Source organism: Panulirus ornatus, chromosome 25 (assembly GCF_036320965.1).
Source record: "Panulirus ornatus isolate Po-2019 chromosome 25, ASM3632096v1, whole genome shotgun sequence".
Taxonomy (NCBI): domain Eukaryota; kingdom Metazoa; phylum Arthropoda; class Malacostraca; order Decapoda; family Palinuridae; genus Panulirus; species Panulirus ornatus.
Window position 1 is genome coordinate 14,458,017 of NC_092248.1, and position 15,751 is coordinate 14,473,767.

The following is a 15,751-nucleotide window of genomic DNA, read 5'->3' on the forward strand; positions in this document are numbered from 1 at the left end:
CGAATATCCTCACGTGGCCCCCTTCTCTGTTCCTTCTTTTGGAAAATTAGAAAAAAATAATGAGAGGGGAGGATTTCCAGCCTCCCGCTCCCTCCCCTTTTAGTCGCCTTCTACGACACGCAGGGAATACGTGGGAAGTATTCTTTCTCCCCTGTCCCCAGAGGTGACGTTGAGAGGTATAGGTTTATATATTTGCGTGTGTGGACGTGTATGTGTATATATGTGTATGTCTGTGTGTGTATATATATGTATATGTCTGTGTGTGTATATATATGTATATGTCTGTGTGTGTATATATATGTATATGTCTGTGTGTGTATATATATGTATATGTCTGTGTGTGTATATATATGTATATGTCTGTGTGTGTATATATATGTATATGTTGAGATGTATAGGTATGTATATTTGCGTGTGTGGACGTGTATGTGTATATATGTATATGTCTGTGTGTGTATATATATGTATATGTCTGTGTGTGTATATATATGTATATGTCTGTGTGTGTATATATATGTATATGTCTGTGTGTGTATATATATGTATATGTCTGTGTGTGTATATATATGTATATGTCTGTGTGTGTATATATATGTATATGTCTGTGTGTGTATATATATGTATATGTCTGTGTGTGTATATATATGTATATGTCTGTGTGTGTATATATATGTATATGTCTGTGTGTGTATATATATGTATATGTCTGTGTGTGTATATATATGTATATGTCTGTGTGTGTATATATATGTATATGTCTGTGTGTGTATATATATGTATACATTGAGATGTATAGGTATGTATATTTGCGTGTGTGGACGTGTATGTGTATATATGTATATGTCTGTGTGTGTATATATATGTATATGTCTGTGTGTGTATATATATGTATATGTCTGTGTGTGTATATATATGTATATGTCTGTGTGTGTATATATATGTATATGTCTGTGTGTGTATATATATGTATATGTCTGTGTGTGTATATATATGTATATGTCTGTGTGTGTATATATATGTATATGTCTGTGTGTGTATATATATGTATATGTCTGTGTGTGTATATATATGTATATGTCTGTGTGTGTATATATATGTATATGTCTGTGTGTGTATATATATGTATATGTCTGTGTGTGTATATATATGTATATGTCTGTGTGTGTATATATATGTATATGTCTGTGTGTGTATATATATGTATATGTCTGTGTGTGTATATATATGTATATGTCTGTGTGTGTATATATATGTATATGTCTGTGTGTGTATATATATGTATACATTGAGATGTATAGGTATGTATATTTGCGTGTGTGGACGTGTATGTGTATATATGTATATGTCTGTGTGTGTATATATATGTATATGTCTGTGTGTGTATATATATGTATATGTCTGTGTGTGTATATATATGTATATGTCTGTGTGTGTATATATATGTATATGTCTGTGTGTGTATATATATGTATATGTCTGTGTGTGTATATATATGTATACATTGAGATGTATAGGTATGTATATTTGCGTGTGTGGACGTGTATGTGTATATATGTATATGTCTGTGTGTGTATATATATGTATATGTCTGTGTGTGTATATATATGTATATGTCTGTGTGTGTATATATATGTATATGTCTGTGTGTGTATATATATGTATATGTCTGTGTGTGTATATATATGTATATGTCTGTGTGTGTATATATATGTATATGTCTGTGTGTGTATATATATGTATATGTCTGTGTGTGTATATATATGTATATGTTGAGATGTATAGGTATGTATATTTGCGTGTGTGGACGTGTATGTGTATATATGTATATGTTGAGATGTATAGGTATGTATATTTGCGTGTGTGGACGTGTATGTGTATATATGTATATGTCTGTGTGTGTATATATATGTATATGTCTGTGTGTGTATATATATGTATATGTCTGTGTGTGTATATATATGTATATGTCTGTGTGTGTATATATATGTATATGTTGAGATGTATAGGTATGTATATTTGCGTGTGTGGACGTGTATGTGTATATATGTATATGTCTGTGTGTGTATATATATGTATATGTCTGTGTGTGTATATATATGTATATGTCTGTGTGTGTATATATATGTATATGTCTGTGTGTGTATATATATGTATATGTCTGTGTGTGTATATATATGTATATGTCTGTGTGTGTATATATATGTATATGTCTGTGTGTGTATATATATGTATATGTTGAGATGTATAGGTATGTATATTTGCGTGTGTGGACGTGTATGTGTATATATGTATATGTCTGTGTGTGTATATATATGTATATGTCTGTGTGTGTATATATATGTATATGTCTGTGTGTGTATATATATGTATATGTCTGTGTGTGTATATATATGTATATGTCTGTGTGTGTATATATATGTATATGTTGAGATGTATAGGTATGTATATTTGCGTGTGTGGACGTGTATGTGTATATATGTATATGTCTGTGTGTGTATATATATGTATACATTGAGATGTATAGGTATGTATATTTGCGTGTGTGGACGTGTATGTGTATATATGTCCTGGAAAGAGGGGCGGGTATGGGGTCTGTTGGGGATGAGAGAGCTTGGGAAGTGAGTCAGTTGTTGTTGGGGTGGCTGATTCATGTGAGAAACTGCAGAAGTTGTTGACTGGTTGGTAAGGTTATTTAATGTATGTATGACTCATGGTGAGGTGCCTGAGGATTGGCGGACTACTTGCATAGTGCCATTGTACAAAGGCAAAAGGGAGAAAGGCGAGTGCTCAAATTACAGAGGTATAAGTTTGTTGAGTATTGCTGGGAAATTATATGGGAGGGTATTGATTGAGAGGGTGAAGGCATGTACAGAGCATCAAATTGGGGAAGAGCAGTGTGGTTTCAGAAGTGGTAGAGGATGTGTGGATCAGGTGTTTGCTTTGAAGATGTATGTGAGAAATACTTAGAAAAGCAAATGGATTTGTATGTAGCATTTATGGATCTGGAGAAGGCATATGATAGAGTTGATAGAGATGCTCTTTGGAAGGTATTAAGAATATATGGTGTAGGAGGCAAGTTCTTAGAAGCAGTGAAAAGTTTTTATCGAGGATGTAAGGCCTGTGTACGTGTAGGAAGAGAGGAAAGTGATTGGTTCTCAGCGAATGTTGGTTTGCGGCAGGGGTGTGTGATGTCTCCATGGTTGTTTAATTTGTTTATTGACGGGGTTGTTAGGTAGGTGAGTGCATGAGTTTTGGAAAGAGGGGCAAATATGCAGTTTGTTGTGGATGAGAGAGCTTGGGAAGTGAGTAAGTTGTTGTTCGCTGATGATACAGGACTGGTGGCTGATTCGAGTGAGAAACTGCAGAAGCTGGTGACTGAGTTTGATAAAGTGTGTGAAAGAAGAAAGCTTAGAGTAAATGTGAATAAGAGCAAGATTATTAGGTACAGTAGGATTGAGGGACAAGTCAGTTGGGAGGTAAGTTTGAAGTGTTTTAGATATCTGGGAGTGGATTTGGCAGCGGATGGAACCATGGAAGCAAAAGTGAGTCATAGGGTGGGGCAGGGTGCGAAAGATCTGAGAGCGTTGAAAAATGTGTTGAAGACGAGAACGTTATCTTGGAAAGCAAAAATGGGTATGTTTGAAGGAATAGTGGTTGCAACAATGTTATATGGTTGCGAGGCGTGGGCTATAGATAGAGTTGTGCGGAGGAGGGTGGATGTGCTGGAAATGAGATGTTTGAGGACAATATGTGGTGTGAGGTGTTTGATGGAGTAAGTAATGATAGGGTAAGAGAGAAGTGTAGTAATAAAAAGAGTGTCGTTGAGAGAGCAGAAGAGGGTGTTTTGAAATGCTTTGGTCACATGGAGAGAATGAGTGAGGAAAGATTGACCAAGAGGATATATGTGTCAGAGGTGGAGGGAATGAGAAGTGGGAGACCAAATTGGAGGTGGAAAGATGGAGTGAAAAAGATTTTGAGTGATTGGGGTCTGAACATGCAGGAGGGTGAAAAGCGTGCAAGGAATAGAGTGAATTGGAATGATGTGGTATACCGGGGTCGACGTGCTGTCAGTGGATTGAACCAGGGCATGCGAAGCATCTGGGGTAAACCTTGGAAAGTTCTGTGGGGCCTGGATGAGGAAAGGGAGCTGTGGTTTTGGTTCATTATACATGACAGCTAGAGACAGAGCGTGAATGAATGTGGCCTTTGTTGTCTTTTCCTAGTGCTACCTCGCACACATGCGGGAGGAGGGGGTTGTCATTTCATATGTGGCGGGATGGCAGTGGGAATGAATAAGGGCAGACTATGAATTATGTACATTTGTATATATGTATATGTCTGTGTGTGTATATATATGTATATGTTGAGATGTATAGGTATGTATATGTGTGAACATGGACGTGTATGTATATACATGTGTATGGGGGTGGGTTGGGCCATTCTTTCGTCTGTTTCCTTGCGCTACCTCGCTAACGCAGGAGACTGCGACAAGGTATAATGAATAAATATAAGATAGTATTGCCACATGTTGGGTATCCTGAGAGGTGGTCTTTGGTAGGTTATGGGCATGTACTGACTGACTAATATGATAATTTCCACATGGTAAATTTACTCTTGGGTTTTGAACCTGCTTTGCAGTGTTGCTTTGACTTTCATTGAACTCATCGATATTTTTTACCCATTTCTCATGCATACTGTATATCATATGCTTCACTCCCTTGTTCTCATTACAACTTTATTTTTTTTATCAGTTTTGTTCTTTCTCGGTCTATTTTGTAAATTTTGTTGGTTTTATTTCTGTGTGAGCACATGCTACATTGCCATATTTAGCAGCTTTTTCATATGCATTTCTTCTACATGACATTCATGCTCTTCTTGTCCATGGTCTATACATCTGGTGTATCGTGTCGTGTTTCTGTCAACCTTGTTCTGTTTTATATTTTCCACTGTTTTAGGGAGATTAGTTTTTCTAAAAGCATATAACAGTTTTTTGTATATTTTTATTGGAATATGTGTGGGTGTGCACACACACACACACACACACACACACACACACACACACACACACACACACACACACACACACACACACACTTCTCCTTGTCTTTCAGTTTTAAAAAGTTGGAACTGAAGAAGGAGTCAAAGAGGAAGTGCACATTTGCCTCGAAGGCTCATGATGGGATGTCTTAATGTGTGAAGATGTAAGCAAGTTGAAAAGGGAGGATAAGTAGATAGTATGTAGGAGGAAAGAAACCTGGATGTGCTGGCTTTGAATGAAACAAAGCTCAAGGGTAAAGGGAAAGAATGGTTTGGGAATATCTTGGGAGTAAAGTCAAGGGTTTGTGAGAAAACAAAGCTAAGGAAGGAGTAGCAATACCCCCGAAGCAGGAGTTGTGGAAGTGTGTTGAAAATGTTAGGGTGAAATATATTCTGGAATGATGTGGGTGAAAAAGAAAGTGAATGATGAGAGATTGGTGATTGTTAGTGCTTATGCACCTGCCTGTGAGAAGAAAGATCATGAGAGGCAAGTGTTTTGGGAACAGCTGAGTGTGCCCACTGTTTTGATGTAAGAGACCGAGTGTTAGTGATGGGTGATTTGAGTGCAAAGTTGGGGATATAATTGGGGGACATGAGGTATTCAGTAGTATGGATGGAAATGGTGAACAGCTCGTTGAGCTTTGCTGAAATAATGACTGGTGATTAGGAATCCTTAATTTAAAAAGATGGACATACACAAGCATATGCATGTGAGTAGGAGAGATGGTCAGCAGGCTTTACTTGATTACATATTTATTGATAGGCATGTAAAAGAGACTTTTGTATGTAAATATGCTGAGAGGAGTAGCTGGTTGGATGTCTGGTCACTGTCTTGTGGAGCTGAGGGTGAAGATTTTGGAGAGTAAGTGAGATTGGAAAAGAAACTTGTATTAAGAAATAACTGAGAGATTGAATGCAAAATGGCAAAAGGTGAGAGTAAATGAAGCAAGGGGAGTGGGTAAGGAATGGAAGGTATTTAAGGAAGCAGTGCTAACTTGTGTATGAGAATGAATGTGGCATGCAAAAGGTGGGAGGCGGGTAGATTACAAAGGGTAGTAGGTAGAGGAATGAAGAGGTAAAGTTGCTCATGAAAGAGAAAAGAAGCATTTGGTCATTACTTACAAGGAAGGAGTGCAAATAATTGGGGGCTGTTTAAGGGCAAGCAGCAGAATGTTAAGAGGAAGGTGTAGGGGTTGAAAAAGAGGGCAAATGAGAGTTGGGGTGTGAGAATGTCATTTACTTTAGGGAGAATGAGATGTTTTGGATGGAGGGTAATTGCAAAACATACAAGCAAAAAAATACTAGAAACGATGGGAAGTGGTAGTAGGTAGCAATGAAGTGAGGAACAGATGGAATGAGTAGATTGAAGGATTGGTGAATGTGTTTCATCATAGTGGGCAGATGTAGGGTGTTTGGGTTGGTATGGTATCTGAAGTGAGAGAGTCATGGAGATTGGTTTGGTGAAGATAGTTCTTGGAGGGAACGAGCATCAGATGTTGTATGGTCGGCTATTGATTGAGAGGTTGAAGGTATGTACAGATCATCAGATTTGGGAGGAGCAGTGTGGTTTCAGAAGTGTTAGAAGATATGTGGATAAGGTGTTTGCTTTAAAGAATGTGTGCAAGAAAGAGAAACATATGGATTTGTCTGTAGCATTTATGTATCTGGAGAAAGCATATGGTAGGGTTGATATAGATTCTTTGTTAAAGGTTTTAAGAGTGTATGGTGTGGGAGGTAAGTTGCTAGAAGCAATGAAAAGTTTTTACCAAGGATGTAAGGCAAGTGTATGAGTAAGAAGAGAGGAGAATGATTGGTTTCCAGAGAATGTCGGTCTGTGGCAGGGGTGTGTGATGTCCCCATGGTTGTTTAATTTGTTTATGGTTGGGGTGGTTAGGGAGGTAAATGCAAGAGATTTGGAGAGAGGGGCAAGTGTGCAGTCTGTTGTAGATGAGAGGGCCTGGGAAGTGAGTCAGTTGTTGTTCGCTGATGATACAGCTCTGGTGGCTGATTTGGGTGAGAAGCTGCAGAGGTTGGTGACTGAGTTTGGTAAAGTGTGTGAAAGGAGAAAGTTGAGAGTAAATGTGAATAAGAGCAAGGAAATTAGATTCAACAGGGTTGAGGGACAAGTCGATTGGGAGGTAAGTTTGAATGGAAAAAAATTGGAGGAAGTGAAGTATTTAAGATATCTGGGAGTGGACTTAGCTGCAGATGGAACTATGGAAGTAGAAGCGAGTCACAGGGTGGGGGAGGGGGTGAAGGTTCTGGGAGTGATGAAGAACATGTGGAAGGAGAGTGTTAGAGAGCAAAAATGGGTATGTTTGAAGGAATAGTAGTTCCAACAATGTTATATGGTTGCAAGGCATGGGCTATAGATAGGATTGTACAGAGGAGGATGGATGTGTTGGAAATGAAATGTTTGAGGACAGTATGTGGTGTGAGGTGGTTTGATCGAGTAAGTAATGAAACGGTAAGAAAGATGTGTGGAAATAAAAATAGTGTGGTTGAGAGAGCAGAAGAGGGTGTGTTGGAATGGTTTGGACATATGGATAGAATGAATGAGGAAAGATTGACAAAGAGGATATATATGTTAGAGGTGAAGGGAACAAGGAGAAGCAGGAAACCAAATTGGAGGTGGAAGGATGGAGTGAAAAAGATTTTGAGCGATCTGGACCTGAACATACAGGAGGGTGAGAGGTGTGCAAGGAATAGAGTGAATTGGAATGATGTGGCATACTGGGATCAACGTGCTGTCAATAGACTGAACTGGGGCATGTGAAATGTCTGGGGTAAATCATGGAAAGGTCTGTGGAGCCTGGATGTGAATAGGGAGCTGTGGCTCCAGTGCATTACACATGACAGTTAGAGACTGAGTGTGAACAAATGTGGCCTTTTTTGTCTGTTTTTATGGCACTACCTCACTGAAGCAGGGTGTAGCAATGCTATTTCCTGTGTGGTGGGGTAGCGACAGGAATGGATGAAGGCAAGCAAGTATGAATATGTACATGTGTACGTATGTATATGTCTGTTTATGTATGTGTATGAAGTAGGGGGTAGCGATGCTGTTTCCATTTCAACACGCCTCCTATGTTCTCTCAAATAGTACAGAGCTCCTTGCCATCCCAGTCTTATCACTGGTCAGTGGCTTGAAACCATGTATTATGGTTTGTGACTGCAAAACAGTCATCTTCCATGGCGCTCTTTAAAATTTCCTATTTTTGTTCGTTGTACCTTAATTGTATGATTTTCATTCAGGTGTATCATTGATATATCAGTACTTTGTTAAAATATGGTATTTCATTGGCAGGTTATCTTCATGTCATCTCTATTTTATGTGCTGAGTGCTAGTGATTCTGTATACAAACCAGTTGCCATCCTAGGAAACCTTGCTCCAGGACAGATGAACCAGTGAGTTTTTTCCCAAAGAGCACTTTCGATCAGTAATTGCAAATGGCTTTTGCTAGTGCAAATATTTCAGATAAATTATTTTGTCATTTGATATGTATGTTAATCTGCCCTGCATTCATTGAGCTGTGTGATATATTGATATCAAGATGGTTTATTTAGTTATTTCAATAAGTGGATAAATAAGCTCTTTGTACAAATAAGCAGGTTATTTGTCTCATTTTTGTCTGTTTGTACATGCTTTTTCTTCTGAGAACATTTGTTTGACTGTACTTCTTGTAGAATTGGGAGTCAAGAAGAATGCACATAATTATTTCCCATTAAGTATGCACCACAAATTTGAAACATTAAATAGAAGTAGTAGGTAGTTGGTGGGAATATTTGGCAGGGGCATTAGGTACAAGTAGTGGGTTGGAACATTAGTTAGACACATTAGGTAGAAGTAATCCTTTTGAACATTGGGTAGGAGCCTCTTCAAATTCTGGGATAGAGTTGTCCACTGCTAGTGGCCTCTTAAGGGTAGGGCACTAAAGGCTAAGAAGTGGCACTGGAGTTCATAGTTATGGAGATGCTATTGCTGTGGCCACCCCCATAAGGGAGTTATAGTAGGGAATGGATTTATAGTAGGGATTAGGCATCAGAGATATAGATAGAAAGACAAAACATATTTTCCTTTTGCTTTTCCTTGAATGAATTAATGCTGCATATTTCTTTCTTTTTCTTTTAAACTATTTGCCATTTCCCGCGTTAGCGAGGTAGCGCTAAGAACAGAGGACTGGGCCTTTTTTGGAATATGTGAATAAGAGCAAGGTTATTAGGTACAGTAGGGTTGAGGGTCAAGTCAATTGGGAGGTAAGTTTGAATGGAGAAAAACTGGAGGAAGTGAAGTGTTTTAGATATCTGGGAGTGGATCTGGCAGCGGATGGAACCATGGAAGCGGAAGTGGATCATAGGGTGGGGGAGGGGGCGAAAATTCTGGGGGCCTTGAAGAATGTGTGGAAGTCGAGAACATTATCTCGGAAAGCAAAAACGGGTATATTTGAAGGAATAGTGGTTCCAACAATGTTGTATGGTTGCGAGGCGTGGGCTATGGATAGAGTTGTGCGCAGGAGGATGGATGTGCTGGAAATGAGATGTTTGAGGACAATGTGTGGTGTGAGGTGGTTTGATCGAGTGAGTAACGTAAGGGTAAGAGAGATGTGTGGAAATAAAAAGAGCGTGGTTGAGAGAGCAGAAGAGGGTGTTTTGAAGTGGTTTGGGCACATGGAGAGAATGAGTGAGGAAAGATTGACCAAGAGGATATATGTGTCGGAGGTGGAGGGAACGAGGAGAAGAGGGAGACCAAATTGGAGGTGGAAAGATGGAGTGAAAAAGATTTTGTGTGATCGGGGCCTGAACATGCAGGAGGGTGAAAGGAGGGCAAGGAATAGAGTGAATTGGAGCGATGTGGTATACAGGGGTTGACGTGCTGTCAGTGGATTGAATCAAGGCATGTGAAGCGTCTGGGGTAAACCATGGAAAGCTGTGTAGGTATGTATATTTGCGTGTGTGGACGTGTGTATGTACATGTGTATGGGGGGGGGGGGTTGGGCCATTTCTTTCGTCTGTTTCCTTGCGCTACCTCGCAAACGCGGGAGACAGCGACAAAGTATAAAAAAAAAAAAAAAAAAAAAAAAAAAAAAAAAAAAAATACATTCATACACATTCGCCATTTTCCACATTAGTGAGGTAGTGCTATGAAGAGAGGACTGAACCTTGGAAAGAATATCCTCACTTTTGGTCCCCCTCTCTGTTCCCTATTAACAAGGAGGATGCGTGTGTCAGAGGCAGAGGTAACAAGGAGCACTGATTCAATGAGAAAGTGCAAAAGTTGGTGTGAAAGGAGAAAATTGAGATTGAATGTGAATAAGAGCAAGGTTATTAGGTTCAGCAGGGTTGAGAAACAAGCTACTTAGGATGTAAGCTTGAATAGAGAAAAATTGGAGGAAGTGAAGTGTTTTAGATATCTGGGAGTGTATTTGGCAGCCAGTGGAACCATGTAAGTGGAAGTGAGTCACAGAAAGGGAGCTGTGGTTTTGGTGCATTACACATGACAGCTAGAGGCTGAGTGTGAAAGAATGTGGTCTTTTTTGTCTGTTTTTATGGCTCTGTCTTGCTGAAGTAGGGGTAGTGATGATGTTTCCTGTGGGGCAGGGTAATGCCAAGGAATGAATGAATGAATGCAAGCAAGTGTGAATATATACCTGTGTATATGTGTCAGTTTGTATTTATATGTGTATATGTTGATATGTATATGTATGTATGTGTGCATGTATGGGCATTATGCATATGTATATGTATATGAGTGGATGGACCTCTCTTCATCTTTTTCCAGGTGCTACCTTGCTGATGCTGTAAATGGCGATCAAATATGATAAATAGAATAAATGATAATGATGTACTGTTTTCATAATTTCAGCTTAGGGAAAGCTGTGGAAGATGCTGTGAATGGTGTGTTCATTGCTTCTTTAAAAATGGGGGCATTCTATGGGATGTGGACCTGGCTTTTGCATTCCCTGTTCTCCACCAATATTGTTTACATTCCTTCAGGTATGTGGTTGTAACATTTAGCATGATTTAATTTCCACTGAATGATGAGCAGATATTGTGTTACTCACTATGGAGAGAGCTCCATGATCATCAGAGCACTTGCTTAGTGGATTTAAAAACACCATTGTACCCCAGAAGGAGTACTTATCTTGACTCTGTTCAACCATCATAAAGCTTGTGAAGCTGGCAAGTGCTTATTCACAGGGATTCAGTGTATATATAGCAATCAAGATAATTCAGTGATATCACAGTGTAGATGTGACGTAATGCCAGTTGGTCATCCATCCTAATTTATTCATCAGTTTGCCTTGATGGTGTGTGAATATGCTGATCTTTGCTTGGCTTGTAGTTATAATGTTTTTCTCATTTGTTTCTGGCCCCCAGAGATAGTGTGTGGAAGTCACTGTTATAAATTTTGAACTCTTCTTAGGTGGGCCCAAGCCTTACTATAAGTCACCTTTATCCATGAGTCCATATGTTCACATTCCTCTCCATTCTACGTCTATGAAGCAGTGAGGGGATATAGATGACAGTGTACATAAATGTTACTCAATGCCGCATGTTGTCATGATGAGCTTAGATTTTTTTTTTTTTTTTTTTTTTTTTTATTTATACTTTGTCGCTGTCTCCCGCGTTTGCGAGGTAGCGCAAGGAAACAGACGAAAGAAATGGCCCAACCCCCCCCCATACACATGTATATACATACGTCCACACACGCAAATATACATACCTACACAGCTTTCCATGGTTTACCCCAGACGCTTCACATGCCTTGATTCAATCCACTGACAGCACGTCAACCCCGGTATACCACATCGCTCCAATTCACTCTATTCCTTGCCCTCCTTTCACCCTCCTGCATGTTCAGGCCCCGATCACACAAAATCTTTTTCACTCCATCTTTCCACCTCCAATTTGGTCTCCCTCTTCTCCTTGCTCCCTCCACCTCCGACACATATATCCTCTTGGTCAATCTTTCCTCACTCATCCTCTCCATGTGCCCAAACCACTTCAAAACACCCTCTTCTGCTCTCTCAACCACGCTCTTTTTATTTCCACACATCTCTCTTACCCTTACGTTGCTCACTCGATCAAACCACCTCACACCACACATTGTCCTCAAACATCTTAGATAGTTTGGCATAATGATTATTTTTGCAATTGCTTGTTTAGTCTTAATATGTCTATTTTCATTGACTTTTGTATCATTCTGCTGTAAGTCAAAATCCTACTTGTTTTTAATTACTGTTTGGCTGACCCTTAAGAAAAGAAAGTATGCTGGTCCTTTTAAATGAAGATGATTACCTCATGTTAAAATCAAATATTCTTATAGCACCGATCTGAAGGGTACTGGAGTTGTGTGTATGACAGGAACAGTACCTGTTAATTAATCCTGGATGCTTTGCATCCTCTTCTTGTATTTCGATTTCTAAAAGAGGAAACAGAAGAAGAAGCATGGTGGGAAGTGCTCATCCTTCTCGAAGGCTCAGACTGGGGTGTCTGAATGTGTGTAGTTGTAAACAAGATGAGAAGAGAGGAGAATTACATAGTATGTTTGGGGAAAGAAACCTGGATGTTCTGGCTCTGAGTGAAACATAGCTCAAGGGTAAGTGGAAAAAATGGTCTAGAGGGTGGATGTGTTGGAATGAAATGTTTAAGGACAGTATGTAGTGTGAGGAAGTTAGATTGAGTAAGTAATGAAAGGGTAAGAGAGATGTGTGGTAATAAAAAGTGTGGTTGAGAGAGCAGAAGAGGGTGTTTTGAAATGGTTTGGACATATTGAGAGGATGAGGAGGAAAGGTTGACAAGGAGGATATATGTGTGTCAGAGATGAAGGGAATTAGGAAAAGCTAGAAAATGAGTGTGAGCGGATGTGTCCTTTCTTCATATGTTTCTTAGCTCTACCTTGCTGACGGAGGGGATAGCGATGCCGTTTCCTGTGGGGCAGGGTGGCTCAGGGAATGGATGAAGGCAAACAGGTATGAATATGTACATGTGTATATATGTTGGAAAGGATCACAATTTTGCACGTGATCAAGTATATGCCTATGAGTCCACGGGGAAAATGAAACATGATAAGTTCTCAAGTGCACTTTCGTGTAATAATCACATTATCAGATGTGATTTTAGTATCTTTGTTTACATGGCCAGTTACATAGAAACTAATAATCATTCATCTTTCATAGTTTGATTTCATATTTACCCACATTTGTCTGATACTCACTTCCTGACACACATTCTCACATTTCATTCTCGTAACCCAAAAAATGTAATTTACTTCATTTTATTTTTGCATTTGTGAACATGGTTAAGAAAAGGTGCATTAGCACCAGAAGGGTTAAAATGTATTTCCAGACTGCTTGAAATGCAAATGGCAGCTAATACTTTACACAGTTTCCTCTCTAAATAAACTTTCATTACATTGATGCCTGAATTGCTTAAAAATTTTAACCCATTAGATATACAGCAAATAATATATTTCTGTATTGTATATTCTTCTAAATGGTAGAAATATTTTTCATATAGGATTACTTCCTTCTTTCATCTTGTATTATCTAATAAATAAATTTACTTTATCAGTGTTGGGTGCCGTCTTTGGTGCAGTACCACTTGTCGGGACATACTGGGCAGCGCTCCCTGGGGTGTTGGAGCTGTGCTGGAGTAGGGGCTCACCAACTTTAGCCATGCTGCTTTTTGCTGCACAACTTTTACCTATGTCATGTGTTGATACGGCCATCTATGCTGATATCAAAGGGTACATAAACTGTTTATGTTTTGTAGAGATGACAATTAACATGCTATTGATCATGATAAATGCATTGGTAAGTGAGAAAATGAAATGTATAGAATTATGGAAATGAATGACTGAAAAGTCTTTAGGTAGATTGTAATGAAAAGAATTTAGGAAGGGTTTGATAGTTTAGAGTTGTGGTATGAAGTATCAACAGACTTCAGGGAGAATAAGATAATGTTTTAGAATAAGGAAATAATGTGGAAAAAACAAAAGAACAAAAGAAAACATTGGTAATGGGGCAAATAGCAAAGAGATGACAGGCAGAGATTGGGTGAGTACTTTAAAGTATTGTTGAATGTGTTTAATAAAAGTGGTGGCAGATTTAGGGTGTTTGGGTCAGGGAGGTATGTGAAGTGAGAGAATAATGGCAAATATTTTGATGAAAAGGTGCATGAGGATTGGTGGAATGTCTATACAGTGACCCTGCATAAAGGCATGGGGAACAAAGGTAAATGTTCGAATTACAGAGGTATAAGTATGTTGAGTAAACCTGGTAAGTTGTATGGAAAAGTGGTGATTTATACATTTAGAGGGTGATGGCATGTACAGAACATCACCCTGGGGTTTCAGGAGTGGTAGACTGTGTTAGGACGGTTGTTAGCTTTGAAGAATGTATACGAGAAAGACATAGAGAAACATCAAGGCATTTATAAATATTTATTATATTGTTATTTTGCTTTGTTGCTGTCTCTCGCATTAGCGAGGTAGCACAAGGAAACAGACTAAAGAATGGCCCAGCCCACCCACATACACATGTATATACATACACGTCCACACACGCAAATATACGTGTACCTATACATCACAACGTATACATATATATACACACACAGACATATACATATATACACTTGTACATAGTTCATACTGTCTGCCTTTATTCATTCCCATTGCAACCTTGCCACACATGAAATAACAACCCCCTCCCCCGTCATGTGTGCGAGGTAGCGTTAGGGAAAGACAACAAAGGCCACATTCGTTCACACTCAGTCTCTAGCTGTCATGTAATAATGCACCAAACCACAGCACCCTTTCCACATCCAGGCCCCACAGAACTTTCCTTGGTTTACCCCAGACGCTTCACATGCCCTGATTCAATCCATTGACAGCATGGCGACCCCGGTATACCACATCGTTCCAATTCACTCTATTCCTTTCATGCCTTTCATCCTCCTGCATGTTCAGGCCCCAATCACTCAAAATCTTTTTCACTCCATCTTTCCACCTCCAATTTGGTCTCCCACTTCTCCTCATTCCCTCCACCTCTGACACATATATCCTCTTGGTCAATATGTATATATATATATATGTGTGGATCAGGTGTTTGCTTTGAAGAATGTATGTGAGAAATACTTAGAAAAGCAAATGGTTTTGTATGTAGCATTTATGGATGTGGAGAAGGCATATGATAGAGTTGATAGAGATGCTCTGTGGAAGGTATTAAGAATATATGGTGTGGGAGGCAAGTTGTTAGAAGCAGTGAAAAGTTTTTATCGAGGATGTAAGGCGTGAGTATGTGTAGGAAGAGAGGAAAGTGATTGGTTCTCAGTGATTGTAGGTTTGCGGCAGGGGTGTGTGATGTCTCCATGGTTGTTTAATTTGTTTATGGATGGGGTTGTTAGGGAGGTAAATGCAAGAGTTTTGGAAAGAGGGGCAAGTATGAAGTCTGTTGGGGATGAGAGAGCTTGGGAAGTGAGTCGGTTCTTGTTCGCTGATGATACAGCGCTGGTGGCTGATTCATGTGAGAAACTGCAGAAGCTGGTGACTGAGTTTGGTAAAGTGTGTGAAAGAAGAAAGTTAAGAGTAAATGTGAATAAGAGCAAGGTTATTAGGTACAGTAGGGTTGAAGGTCCAGTCAATTGGGAGATAAGTTTGAATGGAGAAAAACTGGAGGAAGTAAAGTGTTTTAGATATCTGGGAGTGGATCTG

At 39.1% G+C, this 15,751-nt stretch overlaps 1 protein-coding gene across 7 annotated transcripts in view; it reads left to right on the forward strand.

The window, feature by feature from the left end:
* Positions 1 to 15,751, forward strand: part of LOC139757301 (transmembrane protein 245) — a 198,228-nt gene that overhangs the window by 165,717 nt on the left and 16,760 nt on the right. For all 7 annotated transcript variants that reach the window (XM_071677681.1, XM_071677682.1, XM_071677680.1 and 4 more), the window contains 3 exons: positions 8,342 to 8,442; positions 10,898 to 11,028; positions 13,609 to 13,783. In XM_071677681.1, coding sequence (XP_071533782.1) covers positions 8,342 to 8,442; positions 10,898 to 11,028; positions 13,609 to 13,783 — 407 coding nt within the window. The remainder of the gene's footprint in view (positions 1 to 8,341; positions 8,443 to 10,897; positions 11,029 to 13,608; positions 13,784 to 15,751) is intronic.